Raw genomic sequence first — 22,946 nt, 5'->3', positions numbered from 1 at the left:
CATTGAAAAAAAAAAGAAAAATAATGGAAACAGGAAAAAAAAAGCAATGAGATGTGGGAAAATCCCAACTGTTGAGCCGGAGCCGGTATAAATCAGTGTAGCTCCACTGCACACAGTAAGGTGGGGGATGTTGTGCTGATTTACAGTAACGGAGAATTTGGCACCCAACTCATCTGTGAAAAATAATGGGAGATGGAATTAAAACCCACAAACTAGTTCTTTACAATATCAGCTTGATGCTTAATGCTACTCCAGTGGAGCAGAAAATGGCACATTTTAATAATTTATGGCAATTTCAAGAAAAAAGACACCACACAACAGTGACTAACTATACAGCTAAAATCCAAACAAAGCAGCTAATTTGCAATGTTTCAATCAGTTTTAGCAGTGCATTTCTGGAAAACAATTTTCTATTTTACTGGTTATGGAAAATTAATCAAATGTTTGATGATTTGTATCCTGCTGTCATCGTCTTCTCTTCATTTCTCGGCTCTACATTCTTTAATTTCAGCAAGTATCATTTCTAAAGGGAACAGAATGAGCTGAGGGCCTCCCGCCTACACCTGCAGGTCTTTTATCAGTGTTTTTAAATGACTGTTCAGTAGGTAGGCTGCTACAAGCCTGTTAAATTTACCTGTTAACTATTGTCAGTTCCTTCTTCAGACACGGATGAAGATGACTAGAGCATTTTGCCTATATACGCCTGCATATGTACAGATACATATGTATGAATGCACACGTATGTATGTATGTATGTGTGAGGGATACTTTGGCACTGGTTCAGGATGAGACCAGTAGTTTTTTTACAGACAATATTCTAGCCCCCTGTGCAGTTTAACGGACAACAGGTCCGTTCATACAAGATGGAGGTGACGGGTAGTTGACGTTTTCTCTTTAAACATCTGGGATTTAGCATAAGAGCTCCAGTTCTCTCTAATAGCTTCTGTGGAGTATCCAAAAACTACTAAAAGGGTATTTTATTTTCTCAAGTCCATAGGGATTTTCTATGGGTGTCTGAGCAAGACTACCTGTTGATTCTCTCAGCAGCTCCCAAAATGTGGTATGACTAGAAAAGCCCTTCGAATTTCCAGGAGTGCATACCAGTGGTTTTGTTGTTCCTTGCAGCTTGTCTGGCTTTGCTTCTGCCCTGGATAGGGCAGATTGTATCCTAGATAATCTGGGTAGTGGTGGTGTTGTTGCTGTTGTTTTAATAAAATCTATCAGAAAGCCTGTTAGGTCTTTTCCTAATCTGTGTTATGCATTTATTCGCCATTGCCGTACTATCTGTGTGCTTCACTAATTGTAATGCAGAGGAGCAAGTTAGGGAAATGCTATTATCTCCTACTTTATAAGTGAGGAATGAAGAATGAAAGCAATGAAAAATAACAGGCTTTAAAAAATTGTTTCGACGAAGACGATGCAGGATGTTGAGACAAAGTTCAACACAACACATTGAGACCAACCCATTAGACTTCTAACTGCGATGGAGTAGCAAAGGTAGATAATCAGAAATCTTCCATATATCCCGGGGAATCCTGAAGTCAGTGGCAGTGGAATGCTGACTGCAGTAGGAAAGACCCGTCCGTACATGTGTGCGACTGTTGTACATGGCCTTGTGATGGACTCTTGTGAAAACAAAACTCTGCACGTAGCAGTCTCATCTTCTACTTTGTCATGCGAGGCAGATGAAACAGGATGTTCTGGAAACTTTTTTATCAGAATTAAGCTAATAACTTGCTTGAAGTTGGAGAGCGGCTGGGAGGAGGAGGGGACACATGGGGCGAACATGTCCTGCTCTTGTACTCATGGTTTCCTCTCTTTTTTTTTTCTTTTTCAGTGAGTATGTTTTTGAACACGTTAACCCCCAAGTTCTATGTTGCCCTGACAGGCACCTCCTCACTAATCTCGGGACTTATTTTGGTAAGTACCAGATATATTAATATCACTTTACAAATTGATTCTCTCATTCAGAATGGGATTTTAAGCTTTGATGAGATTAATGGGTGTCACTTCTGTTTTCTAAACCTACATTTTGCAGCACATAAATTTTGTCCTTCTATGTCTGTTTTAAAAAAAAGAGAGAGGAAATGCTTCAGCACTATATTTCTTTGAAGAAAAAAAATCTTGAAGGACGCTGTGTCCCACTAACAAACAACCCTATAATAAATCAGAACAAGTGCTTGCACATTAAGTGCTTCCATTGACAAGTACTACAGAAATAACAAGAGTGGTGAAAAGAAGAGGAGGAGAGGCATCAACTCTCTCAGCTTCACTTGCTCAGTTTAGAAAGTTGCAGCAGGATTTACTAGAGAAACGGCGACTAGAATATTAGCAACATGCCTAGTTTTACTGCCAGAATTCCAAAGGCAGATTGTTTCACATCTTCACTTTAAAAATCTTTCTCAATACATGTCTGCCTATTTGTTTAAAGGTCTAAAGAATATTTTCAAACCACTTTAAAAAAAAAAAACTCCTCCCATATATAATCCCTGAGGGCCTCATCGTGCAAATCGATGCAGTGGACTGAATCATAATGCCATCACAACGGAGGAGTCAAAAGCAGAGCATTTGCTCTGGATTTTATTCATTGTCTTTACAGAAACAAGCTGAGGTAAAAAAAGTCCAGCAGTCTGCAAGGTGTACTTCGGGTATTATGCTTATACTGAGTAAAGCTGAGAGTGGCTTTCTGCTGACACAAATGAAGGTCATCACCAGGGGCTGGTTCACATCGCCGTGTATCTGCTGACCTCAGAGGAGCTCTCACTTCCACACTGCTTGTTGTAGACAAAGAAATGCCATCCTTCACTCCTAAATGCCTGTGAGACTCTCATCACTTAGATGATTTCAGGTATAAAGTGTCAGGTGCACTGCTGCTCTGCCTTGCTCTGGGGTTTGCTTGTGGCAGAAAGCAATTACTTAATGCCTGCACCTTGGGCATTCATCATGACTGCATGGATTGAGCCCCAAAGCACAGGACAGAGCTCTGGAGACATCCGCAGTTCTTTCAGAACATGAATGCTGAGGTTCAGCAGCCAGACCTGCAAGACTTGGTTCAGTTTGGTGCAACGCACTCAAATGCACAGGAGGAATATACTGACTGTTACATTCAGTAATCTCACTCAGAAAGGAGAAGCATTCAAAAGGCCAGGCCCCACAAACAAGATAAGAAGGAATGAGGAAAATACATTGGTTCCACAGGCACAATCTCATATTTGTTGCTGGCCATTGAAGACAGCTGGAGGAATTGGCAAGGAAAAAAATAGTCTGTATCTATGGAAATATGTTACAGAATCAAACAGGAACAAAAACCCGAGAGAGGCTAAATTATGTGTAACTAAATTGTCTGTGTATAGCATGATTTTAAATGTAGTTACATTTTGTACTGTAGTCATGATAGCAATTTCTGAGGAATGAGCTCAGTAGGAGACTTGTGAGCAAGAAATTGCTAAGTGCAGTACTTGGATGGAAAGTGCAAGAAGCAGGTGGCAAGTTGCATTCATGGCTGTGATGTGATGAAGGGGAAAAGGGCACCTATAGAAGCCTTCCAAGAAGAGATGAGACTGAGTGAGCCTTAGCCAAAGAAATTTCACTAAGTGGTGCATGACAGAGTCCTTTATGAATAAGTTAAAGGAACAGTGAGGTGACGGAGGTGTAGACAAAGACTGAAAGAAGACTGAAAGCCTGTTTTGTGTTGAAAGCTTTTTTTGTGGACCTTCACTTCTTCTGTCAGTTTTTGTGTGATGCTTATATGCCACTGTCCTAAATATGCACAAGAAACATAGGCCAGGTAGGTGACAGTCAGGAACCCTAGGCTGTAGGGAAAAGTGCATGTGCTGAGAGGAACATGTGATCTGTAAACTGGATGATGGAAAAAGAACTCAGCAGAGAAGGCCATGGAAAGAGGAAACTGCGGCTTAAGTAGACCATGGAAAATGGTCATCATCAGGATCATCATCAGGAAAGACAACTGGGCAAGTTCTACTGAGGCATGCTAGCCATTCTCTAGCCCAATTATGCTTCAGACTTACTATTTCTTAACAGTATTGCTGTTTACCAATGGCCCTATAACATGCTGAATTGCTTACAATACCACCCACTCACCTGCCATGTAGCATCTGCAGTTCTAAAGGATTCTTAGACCTGCTAGTGGTATTAAATGAAACCCTTTTATAAAATAAACATTCTCCTCTCAAATCTACATCACTAGGGTATCTGCCAGAATAGATGTAATGATATTCCTTGGAATTTTCCACCATATGGTCTGGCAGATTTGTTTCCACTACTGGTGGGCTGCAATTCCCAATCAGAAGGAGAAATCACAGCACGGCAGGTTATGAAATGAGGGAAAATTCCATCATTTCAGAAGTGTGGTGACCAATGGGAAAGTGAATGCTTATTCTGTTTCATGTTTGGATCATGAAACAATGACTCTGCAGAGTTCAGCTCTGGGGAATTGCACGCTACGTGACTCCTTTGCAGAACAGTACTCTCCTGTCTTATTTTGTCTCTTTGTTTTCATTCTTTAGGTAAAATTCTGGCCTTACTGTAGATTATGTGATCTGAAGCAAGGATGTCAAACCCTTTCTTTTTTTCTGGATAGCTCAGAACAGTACAGAAAAGCCTTTTCTATCTCAACCGTTCTCCTTAATAATTACTTTACAGCACATAGTTTAAAATGAACAACTTAGCATCTTTTGAATTCACCCCAGCACTATTTTTGACATTAAAAATAGGAACTAAATGAAGTCCCAAACTACATTAAAAATGTTATATTGGAAACTTGGTTCCACCACAGTTACTTTCAATTCACTGAAAAACGGGGTTCTGACACAGAGAATCCAGCGGAGCTGTATTGTATTTGGTGTCAAGAGGCTGAAGTTTGCCACAGGTAGGGTAACACGGAACACGACTGATGTAGGGCAAATGCTGTGAACTGCAACTGTGTTCCTAAATGCCACTGAGATTTCTCAGTAAGGCTGCATATTTAATATGTTACCACCAGGGTGAAAGTTGTTGTGGTGTTTGGACTTCAAGCTGATAGAGTCTGGGTTCTAACAAATCTCAGGCAGCAGTGAACCCCAGTCTTGAAGCTCCACCAAGAAAGCCTTATTATTCTGTGTCAGAGCTTGGGGCAAATAACAGTTTTCTGCTTTTTTACAACTGATGGTGCTAGTGGAGGAAGTCTCAAAGAGGACCTGAATTATTTCTTGTAGATATTAACTGTTCTTCTGTGTTTATTTATTTAGTTGTTCTGTTACCTTTGTGTAGTCTGCTGCAGAGGGGCAGAAAGGTGCCCGAATTCTGGGTGTTCCCACAGATTCTGTGGAAGTCTGACGTTTGTACAGGGACAATCTTTGGCAGCTGAAGACTGATACGTGGTAATTGTTCAAAGCTTCTGCTCTGCTCGGTGGAGGCTGACAGGTCAGGGAGGGCAGAGTCCTTGTAGGGAGCTCCTGAGAAATTGGAAACATTTGCCAGGTAGCTGATGAGAGAGGAAGGGTCTGCAGGAAGGCAGCCTGTAACCCGGTGAAGGCGTAACAAGTGGCACTTACCAAGCACTGAGAGAAGTCCTGCGGTTAGGCCAGGCAATATATTATTTTCTTTCCCCTTCCTGTATTTCCAGAGGCAGATAAAGTGTAGGTAAATAGCTATTTTGCATAAGGTGGTTGCTAGCATCGCAGACCAAGGGGCTTTCTCTTTTCAAGGATAAGTAGCATTGTATCATCTCATCCGTATGGATAAACACTCTTGCTTCCCAAAGCAGGGTGATCTTTCCTATACTATCTACTGGAAACAGCCCCTGGGCTGTGATATCCCTCGAACACATCCAGTCATTGTCAGGGAGAGTTGGCGCAGGCCAGGCAGCGTGCTGACAAATAAACAGCGTGGATGACAGAGCCAGTCAAACATGTGCTGCGCTCCTGTTTTATTTATCACAGGGGCTCAACCATTGAATGCTCGGCTATCATTATCCTGCTCCTCAAGGGAGTAAGCCTCATTTAGACCCATTAGATTGGTTGTTACCGCCCCTCATATTAGAAGAGTATTCCAAATCTTACTCCTCAGAGACCTAGATGCCTAATTCGAAGTCTGAATGAGAGCCCTAAGCTGTGGAAGTTGCCTGCAAACTTTTACTTCACTCTTTTTAGAGAAAAGTTTACAAACTTTTCTTTACTTTTTCTGATGAAGACTCAATACACACACTGGGAGAGGACTACAGAGAGTAGTCACTGTAAGAGAGGATGCCTGTCTTGGATACGATAAACAGGAAAGCATAATTTAAATTGCTGATAGATGTAAGTATTTGGTCCAGTGAGAACAGCCATTAAAACCTTCCCTTGTGGACTGATGCATTTCTGGTGGAGTATCTGTTCTGAAAAACGAAGAGGGAAGATCAGATAATCCAAGTGATGCAGAATGGATTTGTTGTTGCACAGAGAAATAAAACGATCTGGGATTGTGAGATCTGGTATGTGAGAGCAGAGATAAGAAAGAGGGGAACTGTAATGTTTTCATTGCACAGGGGAAATGAAGTACCTGCATAGAGAAGCAGAGGCAAAAAAGGTCCAAAACAAGTATCTGAAATGCTTTAAGATTTATGAGTGATTAACCAGCTTTTATTTGACCCAAATATCTTTGCTGCCTACGAGCTGTTTTTTTTTTTTCATAGCCATGCACTCGTAGAAATCATCCTTATGGGTTTTACAAAATCAAATATTCTTACGTTAAGCATGACCCCTACCAGACTGAAAAATAAGAATTCTAGATTTAGACTTCAAAACACAAAGCTGGAAATGTTCAGAACAGGGTTTTAACTTGGCCTTTGTGAAGGTTTAAAGACCCCTTGAGAGTCTGGAGATGTTTGACCCTGTTCAAATATGAAAGAACAGGCACCAACTGGAGAGAACCCAGAGAAATTTGCTACTGCTGTGAAGATGAGCTCCCCTTCCACTCCATGTATATGAGAGAAATGAATCATTCAATCACAGAATGGTTTGGGTTGGAAGGGACCTGAAAGATCACCCAGTTCCAACCCCCTGCCATGGGCAGGGACACCTTCTTCTAAAGGTAAATACCACTAAATGAGGTGGCCTTTGCTTTCAGAGGTGGTGCAGAAACGACTTTTCTCCCTAATTTCCTCTCTGATCCAGATCTCTTTCTACAGGTAATTAATCTGTGTAGTTAGCTATTATTCTGCCAGATGATCTCTGCTGAACTGTCAAAAGCTTGTTGACTTCACATTGCCTTCAAACTGGCTGGTACAGTCAGAAATCAAACTTGTTTATAGAAATCAGGTTTCAAAACGGCTGACGCTGTCTGAAAAAGGTGCAGAAATACTGTGAAGGCAATTTATTGTTTTGACTTCAATACCAGATTACATATTACCTTCTCATACACCCTGAACAAATCACTCTAAGCAAAGGCATATTGTGGTGATGATTTATGGCTTCATTTTCTAGGAGCTGGTATGCATTGAGATCTGGTTTATGTTCCCTGGCACTGGATTCACTCAACATTGCAAATATTTCTCAAAGATGTCTTAGAAGGTTTAGGAGCTTTAATCCCCTTTTTAAAAGTAATTAATGTATTTGTAAGGCTAAGGAGGAACTTACAGCTGTACCACATGTTTTGACAAGTTCCTGTCACTCAGCTGAACTGTAGTAGTGACAGCATACATGCATTCCTTCTGCTTGTATCCTCAGTTTCACTGAAATTCAGTGTGACAGTTTCCCAATTTGTGTACAGTTACGCAGGGCAAATGAGGTCATAAGTACTCTTTTTTTTTATGTAAAAGCTGTTTATAGATGAAGTAATAAGCAGGGAATTATTAACACATTTTGAAAAATCTTTTTTTTCCTCTTTTTCTTCAAGAAAGCATAAAGCCAGTTAGATGACAGTCTGTAACTACCGAGAGTTTTGAGAGGCCAGTCTGGCAGCTGTACTTCAGTCCCTGACTCTGTTACAGTGATACTCAGTGTCCTGTGTCTCAGTACAAAACTGTAATTCTTGATTCCTAAAAACCATGTCCTTTGAAGCCTTGGATAGGCACAACTGGGGCTTGAGTTGTGTTCAGGCTTCGAAGTTGCCAAAGACAGTACAAAAGCATACACTCAGAGCAGAGCTGTGACTGTGTCTTACAGCACGGTCTTTTTCTGATGGTCGGCCATATCTTGGCTGCTTAGGTTATGATCATAAGATTTAGACTGTCAACCCTTTAGAAAGTGTTGTGGAAGAGCATGAGAAGAGCTGAACCCAAAGACTTGCCTGTGCCAGCTCCCTGTCCATCATCCCTAGCATTTGGAGAAACGCAGGCAGTGGTGGATGCCTGGAAAGTGCATCAGTGCAGAGCAGCATACGGTGATACTTCCTCACAGGTCTGCCCCTGCCTCCCAAGGTTCCCACCTGGGTGCATCCCTAGGGAACACACAGAGTGACAAACACAGGTAGGAGCTATTCATGCTGCGAGGGATTTCAGTGATTTGCCAGGAACGCAGAGTTCACAAAGATCCAGATATGTTTATGTTCTGGTTTCCCTCTGAGCATCTGTTTATCTTCCCCAGCGCTTGTGACCTTTATCTGTTCACGTTAGTAGCCGTTCTGTCTTCTCCTCAAAAAACTTCTTTATTCTTCCTTGTTGATGTCTCCAAGAAGAGCCATTAGGTTGTTTTGGGGACCAAGTGGTCTCCAGGGCTGCCACACATGCTTATGTGAAGTTGATATATGGCCACCAGCTACGTTCCCACTCCATCCAGCACAGTTAGCATCAGCTTCTTCCATATGAATGCTCTTGGATACTTTAGCAACACAGCTGGAATTAGGGGAAGCACCAGTGCTGAACATATTACAGTAACCTTTGGAGAGGAATACTTTCTTGCTATGCCCCTATGGAGTTTTTCCCCTATGAAATGGTTTGAAGAAGAAAAAAAAAAAAAAAGTATCCAGTATCCTCTACAGACAATCCTATGGAGACTGAGAGAAGAGAGTTCAATTACATAAAGAGCTCAAGAGGACTTCAAAAAGCAAAAAATACAGAAATAGGGAGACCATTTTTGGTGATTCAGGTGCGATTCAGGGAAGGCGTGGAGCCCAACGTGAACCTTGCTGCAGACTCCGGGTGTCCCACAGCCCAAATCCTTGCCAGCCCCTGAGAGCTCCCCCGGCAGCGCCCAGGCTGGGCAGGCTGTGTGAATTCACTGGGTGCTGACTGTGGAGGGCTGTAGTAAGGGCTGGTAAATAACTGGGTTGTAAGGATTTTGTAAAAGTTCTCAGCACTCACATAAAACACGGAGACGGAGAAAAATAAAAAGAGCAAAGATCGTTCATTCACAATTTCAGGGTTAATCAGTGCTAGAAAGGACTGCCTAATTTTCCAAAAAAAAAAGTTTGGTTTTGTTTCTGTTGGTGTATAGATGTTTGGCTGACGATGGAAGTGCAACTGCAAACCCTTTAGGATATACTCATTTGAAGTGTGTGTTACACTCAAAATCTTTTCCCTGTTTATATGAAATAGTCTTCATTTCCAGGTTTATGTGGTTTCCTAAAATGTCTGTTCTTACCCCAAAAATATAATTTCTCTGTGAAAATACAGCAAATGTATATTTATGTGCATAATTTCAATTTCCAGGGGTTCTTTTAGGCTGTGGAATGATTTGTTAAGCAGAGCTACATGTATATCTATATATATATATAAATATATATATATATATATATATATATATATATATCTGATTTTCTAGCTGAACGAAAAGCCTGAAATTTAATTCGGAATCATGGCAAGTCAGGAATACAAAACAAAACACAGCTAGCTCTGTTGGGGGGGAAAAAAATAGTCCTTTAAAAGGTGTAAGATTGGGTTTCAGGGGTTTTGTTCGGTACTTTAAACGTTTTTTAAATGAAATGTGGTGAGATCCTTCGGAGGCATTGCCAGGAAAAGGAGCAAACCTGCTTTTCCTCATCTTTTTTCCACTGCCCGTGGAGGGAGGGAGCTGAGGCAGGAGCACAGCCCTGCGTGCAGCCTCGCGTGGGATGGATGGATGGGGGCTCTCGTTAGAAGTCACCTCAAAACAATGGCCCTCGCAATTTTGAAAGCCTCCGAAGGACATAATTTGATGCAAGGGAGAGGGTTTTTTTCGCTGTTGTTGCCGGAGGAAGGCGGCCTCCCGGCAGTCAGCCCGGGCTCGGCAGGGACCGCGGGCGGGCTGCGAGCCCCCGGCACCCCCGGGGGCGGCCGCGGGGGCCGCTGCGGGGGCCGCGGGGCCACTGACGGCTGTGTTGCAGATCTTCGAGTGGTGGTACTTCCGCAAGTACGGCACGTCCTTCATCGAGCAGGTCTCGGTGAGCCACCTGCGACCTCTGCTGGGCGGGGTGGACAACAGCGCGCCCAGCACGGCCAACGCCGCCGGCGGCGAGGCGGACTCCAGCCGGCAGAGCGTCTCAGGTGAGGGGCGGCCTCCCCGCGGGTCCCCGGCCCTCGGCGCTGCCCATGGGGAGCCAGGGGTCAGCCCCCAGGAGCCAGAGGTCAGCCCCCAGGAGCCAGGAGTCGGCCCTGAGGAGCCAAGGGTCAGCCAAGTGCCACCTGCACAGGGCTGCCCCATTAATCCCTCGCCCTGACCATGCCAGACCAACACCACTCGCCCAGGCTGAGGTGCCGAGGCAGCGGTTTGCTCCTCTCCTGAAGCCCCTGCATGTCTTGCACTTGCTCTTTCTGCCATATCGTTTCTAAAGGCTTTTCCTTTTAGTTCTTTTCAGGAATTAAAAGAACATATGAAAACCAGGAAGCACGTTGTCAAAAATAATCAGAAAAAATGATTGCCCATCTGCTTTTGCTTTGCTTTATTTTTTAGATAATATGAGCAGTAAGTGAGCAACATTTGGATTTCCCTTCAGCAAGTGGAAGCACAGTGGCTCTTAATAGCCTAAGGGCTTGTTCTGTTCCTGGCTCTGCTGCTGATTTGCTTGGTGGCTTTGGGCAAGTCCTAACGCAGCCAGGTTTTAAACAGAGGCCTCCAGTTTAGGGTGCTTGATTTCAGGCATTTGGGATAGATTTTCCTGAGCTTTCACAGCTCCTACGAAATTCAGTGGGTGCTTCCAACCAGGCTGAAGGTGTCTGAGTCTGGGCAGTTCAAGTCTCGAAAGTTGTCCATGACATGCTGGGGCCTCATTTCTAATGCACCTAATTATTCTGAATGAACATAGGGTTTAGGAGGTGTGTTGACAGCCTTACATGAAGGGTAAAAATGTATGAGGTGTAATTTTTGTTACACACTTCTGTTTAATTATAACGAACACGCATACATTTGCTCCGGTGAAAAAGACAATATTAAACCAGAAGTAGCAAGCTCTGACACCCAGCAGTGTTGAACAGAGCCAGCTGTGTCCTGCCCCAGCTCTCCCACAGACCGTCCGTCTCTGCAGGTCACCTAGTCTACCTTACAGAGCTGGGACTGCCGAGGCACCTGGTGCTGGGTGCCTGCTTGCCAGGGTGTTCCTCTGAGAGGCAGCCAGCAAGAAGCAGCCCTCCTGAGGTGCATCAGCCCCTGGAGCATTGATCCGCCAGGGCTGGCTGGGGATCCCAGGGGAGCTGACCGCCCTGCTTGGCTGGCTCAGCTGCCTGGGGCGATGGACTGACGACCAAGGCCACGAGGGGTGAAGAAGCTGTGACAGACTCAGGCTTCTGGCTTGAGCTGTAGATATTGCTTCAGAAGTCAGAGCAGTGGTCTCACTGCTTGCTTTCCTAATCTGTAAAACAAGGTTTAACTGTTTCAGCCTAAGCTGAGCATGCAGATTGTAATATTAGAAATTAATTCAGCTTTCACTGGGGATGTGACCCCAGAGTCAATTAGGCTGCCATTAAATTTGTTTCCTCTACAGGCTTTTAAAATATATCAGAATTGACAAATGAGGAAAAGAAAAAAGAACAAATTCGGTTAAGGAGAACATGGTGTTTAGGAACTGAGGTACCTATGTCTGTACCTGGCAACTTTTACTTCAGCTCTTCAGTGCTCATGAAAACAAGCAAACGAAAATTAGCTTTGAACTCACAAGTTAAAGTAAGTGGCCTCAAAAAACCTTGCTCTCTGCTGGATATTTGCACTTGGGGAAGCCTCCATATAGCACTGTAAATTCAGCTGCTGTCATTCCCATCTGAGGAGAGGCCATGAATAGCAGCGCTGCGTGGTGCAGGATATTAGATTTGGGTGAACTGGCAGAAAGCATGGGGTGGCGTGGAAACACCTGTGTGCACTCATCAGTGTGTGCTGTCACACTTCAGCAACTCCGAAATAACCCCCATCATTTTAAAGCAGAAGGCACAGTATTTTGACTAATGAGGTTCACCCAAGCATTTTGACTTTCCCGATACAAAGACGTAGTCAGGGAGTGGGTTTGCTTTCAGTGCCCAGGCTCTCGCTTCTACAAATTCCTCTAACAGTGTCTTTGTACAGTGTGTCTATACAGAAAGCCTGCTATTCATGCTTCCAGAAAGATACCAGTGCTCAAAACGTGACCGTTGAGTAAGGGGCTGAAAGGGTAATATTCAAGAAGTCTGTATTGCCTATACAAAATAAGGACATAGTTATAGTGTATTATTAGTTTGTAATGTAACAGAAAAGGCAACCTTTTGAGTTTGTCAGGCATCTGTACTGGGATATTTCTTTCACTATCCAACAGGCTGAAGATGGCTTTTTCACTTGGTTCACCATGTTTTCCTATGTAGATGTTTGACTGTTGTAGAATATTGCAGTAGATATGTTCATCCTCAGAAAGTCTGGAAGAATTATTTGGAAGATTATTGCACTGAAACCATGGTATCAGCAGATCCCAAGACAAAAGCAACAAAGAGCACATCATGTTTAACAATCCAGACAGATGCCAAACTACCCCCAGGACAGGAGGTGGTAATAAAAATGCCTTCTTCACCTCCCCTGTTTGTTCCCCAGCCCCCCTTCCCCTGCTACAGCGGGGAAGTGCTGTGCCCACACAAAGCATAACCACCAAAAGTTGAATAAGTTGAGCACAAAGAATGGTATCACTGCGATCAAATGGTTGTTGGCAAATCTTATTTGTTGCAAACAGAGTAAGCCAAGCCTTTGAATGGTACCCCTGGAACTATTAAATCTCTGAGGAGGCTGATATTAGTTTAATATTTACTACGGATTGCAAGTCACATTATGTGAGAGCTGTCAGATTGAAGCTTGATGAAGAGCCGTACCCTCTGGCTGCACAAGCCAACAGCTTGATTGAGTGCTTCTGTGAGCAAACCAGTGGAGCTTTCTGATACTGGCTACCCGATGAAGTGGTTAGTTGAAAGATGCAGGTGTGTAGTCACTGCCTGTATTCTTCCCAGATACCCTCCCTTTCCATGTCGTTGTTTGGCTCATATTATGCCGTGCAGGGCCCAAGCTGAGAGCCCACCACCACCTCTGCCACTTGACTAGTTTTTGTGGAGTTGCAAGTGTTATCTTACTACAAATGATTTATGTAAAATGCTTTCCCTCCTTGCCACTTGAGCTTCATGCTCACAAGTGGGAGCTAGGTCCACGAAAACAGACAAAGGCTTCGCTTGCCATTTTGAGGTTGTCCCTTACTTTAATGGACCAGACATAAACTTACCAGCATTGTATGAAGCAGGGTGGATACCCTGCCTGAAAACTGATGCAGATCTCTTTAGAAACGATGTTACTGAACCTCATTGGGAAAAACATGCTGGTTGTTTTTTGGTGATGGAAAGCAGACGGTAAAATGCTGCAAGTCCAATGCTTCTGATGGGCTTTTGCAGAGCACTGAACGAGGGTCATCCAGGAACAGATTCGTGGCGAAACAGCATGCTGTCTCACCATGAACCTCTGAGTCTTTGCTGCAAATACTGGGTTTGATTCTGGTCTCACTTTCACAGGAGTGAATTGTCTTTGTTGAACTCAAGAGAACAAATCCGGTGTTAAATTAAAGCAAGAAAAGCTATAATTAAGACCTCAGCTTTTCAAAAGCTGTAGAAACCGATTTTTTTTTACTTCTGTTCTAAATGACGTTGTTGTGGATTTTTTTCTCTCTTCCTACCTGTACCATGAAGAATTTGATTTTTTTTTTTTCCCTGAGAGAAGTAGATGAAATGTTTATGGTGTTCCCAAACCTTTGCAATGAACTTTTCTCTGCCAATCAACTTTATACTACTTTGTCAACCCTGGGATGCTTAAGGAATTTAGGTAAGGTCAGCAGATGTTGCGATGGATAAGCTAAGGAAGAATTAAAACTGGCAGTTGTAGCTGAGATTCTCAGTGATTTACAGTATCAACTAGGCAGCGCAGTTTTCCTGTAGAAATAACAAGTCCATAGGGATGCAGTTAATTGCTGTTTTTCAGTGCAGTAACCCAGTGTGAGCCCTTTTCAGATCTGCCATATGGTAAATGTGAGTCCCAGCACTAATTGGTATTGTCTTTTTCACCTGGCATTTGGAGCGTTGTTGGAGTTATTTGTCTGGAATTACATCATTTTTAACACTAATTTATAGTGAAATTATTATTTAAAAAGGGAAGAACAGTCTGGTTACCTGCATCTCTTATGCTCTTTATTTTTTCATTTTACACCTATAGGAAATAAAAGTTAATCGTTAAAGCTCATTAGAAGGTAACTGATGTTTCTGGTAAACCTCAAGTACCATTTTAATTTGGGAGAGATTCATTATTGTCTGTTTCTGTTCATGACAGAATGCAAAGTCTGGCGAAATCCGTTAAATCTGTTCAGAGGAGCTGAATATAATCGGTAAGTGCTATGGTGTTACAGCTTCAGGTATGGTACTTGGTTAAGGGCCTTAACTGTACATTTCCATTAATCCAACTCAGGGATGCAAAAAGAGAAACAACTGTGGACACCTGTGCTCATACCAGTTTTTTTTTCTGTCATTTGTAAAATGTTTCTCAATGAAAAGGAATTTAAATTCACGCACTTGTTATTTCTGTAATTTTTGGTGTCCTTAGAAGAACCGGAACGCCTAAGTGCAGTGTAGCTGGTGTGTTGATATAGTAACTCCGTTCAAATCAATTTTAGTAAACAACCTAATGAATAGTATCTAGGTTTCACGTAGTCTTAGTGTTTGAACACGTGTGTTACCGATTGCCAGTAAGTACTTTCCAACATCCTCATTAGCTTATGTTCAACTGCTGTTGTTCCATCACAGTACAGTGAAATGCAGCTGGTTAGAAGATTGGCTAGGTGATATTATGCTCATTTCTAAGATCTTGGACTCTACTTTTCTGTAGGTTTTGCCAAATGTGACCTTGTTAACCAAAATGTCTCTCTGTCAACATGTTTGCAGGTATACGTGGGTAACAGGGAGAGAACCTTTGACTTACTACGATATGAATCTTTCAGCACAGGACCATCAGACATTCTTTACATGTGACACGGATCATTTACGGCCTGCAGATGCTAGTAAGAGATGTTGTGAGCAACCATTTTCACTAGTAGGTTAATGATTATTTTGAAGTGCTGCAAGAAAAATGCAGTCAGACATCAGTTCTCTCAGGTAGATTAAGAAAGGCAAAAGTTTGATCATGCCTGGAAAGCTGTTGCTGTGGTAATACGCTAGGTTTGTACAAGTATCTATATAGGAATAAGCTATCAAATTTGTGTCATTATTTTGTTCTAGTTTCTTGCTGAAGTTCTTCAAGGTACCACTTACAAGTGTAAAGACTTTTCTGTTTGTTCTGTGTAAAGACTGTTTTCCTCCTGTTTCTTGCAGTGGCTTCAAACAGATAGAGCTTAATTTTCCTCCAGCTGCAGTGTAGTATACTGAGTTACATTGTCCAGGCCCCATTTAGTCTCTGCTGACAGAGGAGAGCTTATGTAAAACCTGAGTCCTGTGTTTCATTCCCTGCCGCAGTTAGAAACTCTGTAAAATAATAATTAAATAAATAAAAGGAACAACACGCTTAGAACTGAATTTGATATAAGCAGCTTTAGTTGCATTAAGCCTTTACCGTTAAGTCCACGTGCAGATTTTGGTTCAGCTAAAGTGCACAACAGTGATTTTGATCATCAGAATTTGCATCTGAAGAGACAAATCTTTATCTCTAGGAAAGGAGACACACTGGCAGTTGGGCGCAGTATTGTGAGGGCATAATTACAAAGGAGATCGTACTGTGCTTTTTTGACACAGGAGAAACATGAATCGTGTTTTGTGAACACTGTGGGCTAATTATGAGGTGGTCCAACTAGCCTGGATGTTGTTTCCATTTAACATGCTCATAAAGCAACAGCACATTAAGGAACTGGAATAAGAAACTCAGCTGTCCTTGTTTTCTGTTGTGCCCCACGGAATCTACCTCCTCCAGATGAAAAAGCTGCTTACCCTCTCTGTGTGTAACAATGCAGATAGCATGATTTCTCAGTCAGACTTTTTCATGGAAGAAAGGCAAATTAAATGAAAGAATAAGGCTGAGCATCTGGGACAGAAGCTCATGTTGGTTATGTATCTTTTGAGTGGTCACTGAGCTCTTTGAAACGCTCTGGAGTGAGTCAGGCTGAAAACAGTAAATTTTGTTGTTATAATGCAATAGATTCTCCTTGTTAATGCTGTAATGATTGATATACCCCTTGTCTGCTTGGTTTATTGAATAGTAATGCAAAAAGCCTGGAGAGAGAGAAACCCTCAAGCCCGAATTTCTGCAGCACATGAAGCTTTGGAATTGAATGAGTGAGTGACAAACAAAACTTACATTTATTTTCTGTCATTTAAAAATCCACTTGATGATAGCTTAAGGCAGGGGGTTTGCTACAGTAATTTTTAACCATGATTACAGGCCTGTCGCAGGAAGCCCAACAATGGGAGGAAAAAAAGCACAGCTGCATGTTGTGCTAGCCACACAGAAGATCCTTAGGGCACTGATGACAATGGGGAGTCTTCCCACTGATGTCAGTGGGCTTTGGGCCCTGTGTTAGCATAGCAAAGTGTTAATTAAGTTGCCTCCTGATGAGTTTACGATATGTTTATTTGTGGGATGGGGACAAGAGAGTTCCCTTTTGGATTTCTCAGTTGTCCTGAACAGAAGCAAGGAGGGGAATCATAAACAGTTTTTGAAATTTTCATTTGATAGTGTGAAGGAACGTGATGTAATATTTCAGGACTTACGTTCTTTTAGTCTGTTATTTTTCTCGATCTGAAATGTAGCATTCTGAGATCCCACAGTAAACTCAGTGCTCCGAAGCTTTACTGGCATGGCGAACTATACAAATGTTGCCAAAGTGCATAAGGCAGAGAGACTCCCGTAGGTTGCTGTCAGAGATTACCACATTCTAGAGTTTTATGAACTGATGCCTTATAGATTGCCTTTCACTTGTTTCATTAGAAGGGAAAAAATAAATAAATAAATAAATAAATGTTTGTGCCTGGACAGCAGGTTAACCGAAGGAGCACATAGCAGAAAAGGCTATTGCTTGCAGTGAACTATACACCTATTCCATTCTACTCACATACGGAGTCTCATTTTTACCCAGACCTGTTGTTTCCTGTTCCTCAAGTGATGACTGTGTGAAACACAATTAGAGATGGCAGCAGCAGCAGCCTGATTCTGTTTCTGTATAAAGAAGAATCTCATCAGTAATGAGTTACTGGTATCAGACAGAAGTCAACAGCCTATATCCCATCTAATTTCAGCTGTTAAAGCTGTGGCCATCGAGTCTCAAGTAGTTACCTAGGCTCCCTCTATAGTCAAAAGAGAGAAGAGAGACATCTCAATTCAGCAGCTCACCCTATTTTTAGAGAGAGATTTAAACAGGTGAAATGAATGGCTTTGTGATTTTACTCCTTAATAGATGAGGAGCACAGATAATTAAAAGTTCTAAATTGTCAGAGTATTTACAAAGGTTTCTGAGAACAGTATATCCACAAACCTTCTTTGCCTCTGTATTTGGTACATCCTTTAAAGTCTGCATGTCTTTTTATTATTTTTACTTCAGGTACCTTTTTCATAGTTCTTCTTCTGATGTTTCTTGCAGATGTGCCACTGCCTATATTCTCTTGGCTGAAGAGGAAGCTACAACAATTGTAGAAGCAGAGAAGCTGTTCAAGCAGGCTCTGAAAGCTGGAGAGGGCTGTTATAGGCGCAGTCAGCAATTGCAGCATCATGGTGCCCAGTATGAAGCCCAACACAGTAAGTTTCATTGGAGGGAATAGCTACTTCTAAAAAGGGTGAAGTTCTGGTAATGGTAGGAGTTGGGGGGGGGGGAGGTTTGTTTGTTTTTGTTTTTTCCCCTCTCAGAGATGCGTACTCAGTACATTGGCTGGAATAAGGTCCTAGAGCCATATTCCTAGAGCCAATAGAATATCCTGTTTCAGTGTTTTTGCCTGATTCGGTTATTGAGTTGGCAATACTGAGATTACAGATGCATCTTTTCTGTCGCGACAGAAAATATTTAGCATTTACTTAATAGAAAGGAGAAGGCTGCAGAGCCAAAAGAGATTTGATACTTAGAAAATGATGGAGACTGATTTAGGAACTTGCACTGAAATGCCTTTAGCTGTTTTGAAAACATAAGCTTATGCTGTAAAAACAGTAAAGAATGATGCAAACAGGAACAAAATGCTTTGCCAGCTTTGTCCATCAGCTGTAAGGATAAACACGTACAACACGTTGTGTGAAAGCTAATGAGACCCATTCACCAGTGTGACATTTGAAAAGTTAGGTGCATTCGTTAAGAAAGGTCACAGAAACATAAAAATTAATAACTGGAATAATTTAGTGCTGTAATTAAAAGTCTAGTTTTTTAAAGTTCTGAATGCGGAGATGTAGGTGCTATAATGATACTTAGTCGGTGTTTCTTAATTCCAAGAAAATAGATGAGCGTTCACTGCTAGTAAATGAACAAAAAGATAAATAAAGCAAACATATCTAGATTATTTCTAATCTACAATGGCTGCCTCAGGCAAACATAATACCAATGAATTGTATAAGTACAAGCACGAACGTATTTTGGGCCTCTGTAAGTTTCTCGGGACCTGAATTCATAGCCTCTAGCTATTTCACATAAGTCAAAGATTGCTGATAAAAACAGTGCATAGTGAAATCGTCTGTCATCTCTGGTCTCAGAAGTGCACACAAGTTTATACCTGAAAACCTGAGTTTTTATAAATTGTGGGGGTAGTATTTTAAACATTTCTTGGATATAAAATGATATTTGGGATGATACATTTATGATGATTTGCTTATTTTTGGAGAAAAACAAATGGAGAGCAGCTGAGCCCTCGAAGCAGTTTTCAGGTTGTAGCAGGCTTATGGTTGTCCATGAAACCTTGATTTGTGCACTCAATCCATCCTAAGCACAGAAAATGACAGCAGTTATATGAAAAATACACAATAAGAGCGATTAAAGACTGTCACGATGCTTATCATGGTAAGCAAGATGTCCAAGATAGCCTGATAAAGTTTGTGCAGGCAAATGTAAGTATGGCGCCTTTGTAACCCGTGCATGGTAGATGGTACGTATCGCTACCATCATCGTCCAGTTTGACACCCTGAACCTTCAGTATTATAGCAGAGTAAGCAACCAGCTGAATCACAGAATTAAGTACGCTGCCACAGAGCAGGAGGGGCTGAAAAGTGACGGCCAGCTCTGACCGTTGCTTGGTAGAGGCGCTAGACTGTCCCACTCCTCTCTACTCTCTTCTTCGGCCGAAAACCTCAGAGAGCACCTACGGAAGTTAGAGAAGTTCCAGTCTCAAACGGTGCCTTACACACAAGGGCTTTGTGTAGGATTCCTTACATTATATGCTGGACTTCCATGGCTAAAAAGGTGGGCAGCTCAGATTTCTTTAGGAAAACAAGAACCGTGGATAAATATATCTGTAAGGAGACCACAGTTCCTCTCCTCGTGTTGCAGTTACTACATGGTTCTGAAATGTCTGTTGTGCCATCTCTAGTCCTTCAGGTTGACCTTGGGATGAAAAATGGGCATTTCATCTTTAAGGAGTGAAAATCATTACACTTTTTGAACAGCAGCATATTGTCCTATGTTTCTGTATACTCACGTGTTCTATCTTTCATACAGTATCTTACGTTAGACAATGAATTTTAAGAGTAGATGCAGACTTTGGGTACCCAATGTAATCTCTTTCAAAAGATGCTGGTTTATAAAAGGTGCAGGCAATCTTCTTTTTAAGGTTGTTCATGTTGGTCTCCCCAAATCATTAGTCACCTCTGAAAACTTTGGCCTGAAGGGTTGTCTTGATTTCACAAGTAAATATGTTTTGACCATTCCTTCTGAAATGTCTGGAAGGGAGCGTGGCCTGAAATTTATAACTCTTAGTTGCACTATATAAACATATTGAAACAGATGTAACTAATAAATTGTTTATTAAATATATAGAAAACAATACAGAGATAAGGAATTACATAATATAAAATATAGCTAATGAAATTCCGTCACTCCCTTCTTTATTTTCTCTTCTAAAGTCAGACCATTCTGCCTGCTGCTTAATCTATCTGAAAATTGTAATCACAGCTTTAAAACAATTTGTAGGCACTTGGAATGTGTTCAGCACACATCTTGTTCTTATTATGAAAGACTTCAAAATGTTAGGAACAAACGAATCTTTATAGACTGCATAGTGTACGTGAAGATAATTTGTAGCAGGTGTCCTATATCTTCTCGATATGGTAATTTTATAGATGATTATCTGTCTGCACATTTCCTGTTGGTCCAGAAGCATGTTAAAAGTTCACACTGAAATTATAGGGAGAGGATGAGAAACCAAGGATCGCCAAAAGAGTAGGGATTCTCCAAGAGACTAATTACTGTAACTGGTTAGTTTCTGTCTTCTTTGTTGTCAGGGCACCTTCCAGCATATAGGATTGTCATATCTGAAAGATGCTAATTTGCAATCCATAATTAGCTGCATGAGGAATTTGAAGATGGCGACAGGATAACAAGTAAAGGCTCCGCAAAAGGGAGGGTCAGGGTATACTTATAACCACTAGGTAAAAAGACTGTTAGAGTGAAACTGAGGATCTGATTTGCTGCATCTCCTATTAACACGTGTACAATTAACTTACAAAAAAAGCCAGGTAAGACACATGTAGTTTCATGGATGCTGTTGTCTGAACCGAATATGTGAGTTGGTAAGTAATTTCATGCTGTCTGTATAACCACGGAGTTTTTGTATCAGTGTTAACCTCATAGGGGTTCCCCTCCCCTGACCAATTACTTGGTGGTCTGCCTAATATCCTACAGCGCTCTCTGTACCTTCAGATCCACTTATATTTCATAGGTGCACAGCTAACATGTGGATCCTTATTTAAACCACCATATATCCAGAGTAATTTCACTGATTTTAGCGGCCATGTCACATTTAAATGAGCTGAATTTGGTAACTTCTTATTATATGATAGCAAATAACAAAAAATGTCTAGAAAACTGTTTCCTTTTGTGTTAGAATATTAAATGAACTTATTTTTTAAAATCTTTTTAAATCTTAATTATGTCATTATTAATTGTGTCAATTATGTCTCTTACTTTTGTGCAGGAAGGGACACCAATGTGTTAGTTTATATTAAGAGGAGGCTGGCAATGTGTGCAAGAAAGCTGGGAAGGACCAGAGAAGCAGTGAAAATGATGAGAGATGTGAGTTTGGATTTTTTTTGTTTGTTTTGCTTTGATATGTAGGTAATAGTAGCATAGAGATGATATGCATTCGCGTACAAGTTAGCATCCACTCCTGCAGCATGCAGTACTGCTGAAGATCATTTAGTATGTGTAATGTACGTAAAGACAAAGTTAACAGATCATTTATACGATTGCAAAAGCAACACTATGAAATCACAATGCCAGAGGGATGGTTGCCCATACAGACTGAATTTCATGTCCTGGTATGTGTGCATTAGAGTGCAGTCATTAATTATTTGATCATAAAGTTACATAACTTTTTTTTTCCTGAATTCTTCCTCTTCCACTAGGACATGTAATGAATGCAGCTAACTTAATAAATACATCTTAAGTATTCTGTTTTCTCTTACAAAGCTGCAGTTTGGCTCTGTCACTGTTTGTCACGGTACACAGACCTGAGGACAGTGTTATTTATTCATGCAAAGCCTATTACTGAGATGTCAAGAACAAGTAATTAGTCTGTAACAAACTGATTTCCCCCTGAGAGGGAGGATGACTTATCCCAAATGTGTAGGCTACGAATTTGAAACCTCAAACAGTAGCACTGTGGGGGGTGGCAGGAAGGGCAGCAGACTCCGTAAGGCACTGTACATGGTTCAAGTGTGTAAAAGGCTCAGCGTTAGAGTTAGCTAGGAGTGCTCAGCATTTCTTCAGGTGGGACGTCCTGCATGCGGATTAGGAACACTTCTTTGAGGAGGTGACTTGCCTCACCCAAGGCAGCAAGTCTGATTCGGTAATGTTTTTTGAAACCGTTGAGCAGAGTTCATCATGATGCTAGTCCTCATCCTAAATAATCTGCCAGATGGCAAGTGGGAAGCAACTTTCACTTCATGTCTCTTGCTGAGGTTTTTCGGACACACAGCTGTCACTTCCCCAGAATCACCAGGCTCCCAGTTAGAGGTGTTGAAAAAGAACTTCTCGAAACCCAGCCATAGTACGGCTAGAAAGAGGAACGTGGAGGAAAGACCTGGGTTTGCAGCCTTGCGGTCAAGGCAGTCAGCTGGGAGAAAATGTTGTTTTCAGTCCAGTCAGCTCCACGATTATTTATGAATTTTGTTACACAGGCACACTGGAATCAATACTGTATGAAATGTAGGTGGAAAAGCATTGGAATTCTAAGTTCTGGCACTAATATATAAGAAAGATATGATCTTGAATTTCACATTCAAATGTCACACATCGTAATTATGGCAACTTCTGGAGCTTACTAGGGGCTGCTGAATGTGTTTGGTGATTTGTAGATAGGGCTATGTCAAACGGGTATTCTGTGAACCCTTCTGCAGCTGATGTCA

The 22,946-nt window shown here is 41.7% G+C and overlaps 1 protein-coding gene across 2 annotated transcripts in view; it reads left to right on the top strand.

Annotated features, from left to right (window-relative positions):
- The window catches only part of ST7 (suppression of tumorigenicity 7), a 146,830-nt gene that overhangs the window by 76,365 nt on the left and 47,519 nt on the right, over positions 1–22,946 (top strand). For both annotated transcript variants that reach the window (XM_040550216.1, XM_040550226.1), the window contains exons 2-8: positions 1,838–1,920; positions 10,279–10,438; positions 14,703–14,757; positions 15,311–15,426; positions 16,615–16,690; positions 17,992–18,146; positions 21,515–21,612. In XM_040550216.1, coding sequence (XP_040406150.1) covers positions 1,838–1,920; positions 10,279–10,438; positions 14,703–14,757; positions 15,311–15,426; positions 16,615–16,690; positions 17,992–18,146; positions 21,515–21,612 — 743 coding nt within the window. The remainder of the gene's footprint in view (positions 1–1,837; positions 1,921–10,278; positions 10,439–14,702; positions 14,758–15,310; positions 15,427–16,614; positions 16,691–17,991; positions 18,147–21,514; positions 21,613–22,946) is intronic.

Source organism: Cygnus olor, chromosome 1 (genome assembly GCF_009769625.2).
Source record: "Cygnus olor isolate bCygOlo1 chromosome 1, bCygOlo1.pri.v2, whole genome shotgun sequence".
NCBI classification, from domain to species: domain Eukaryota; kingdom Metazoa; phylum Chordata; class Aves; order Anseriformes; family Anatidae; genus Cygnus; species Cygnus olor.
This window is presented reverse-complemented; position numbering and strand designations above follow the sequence as displayed.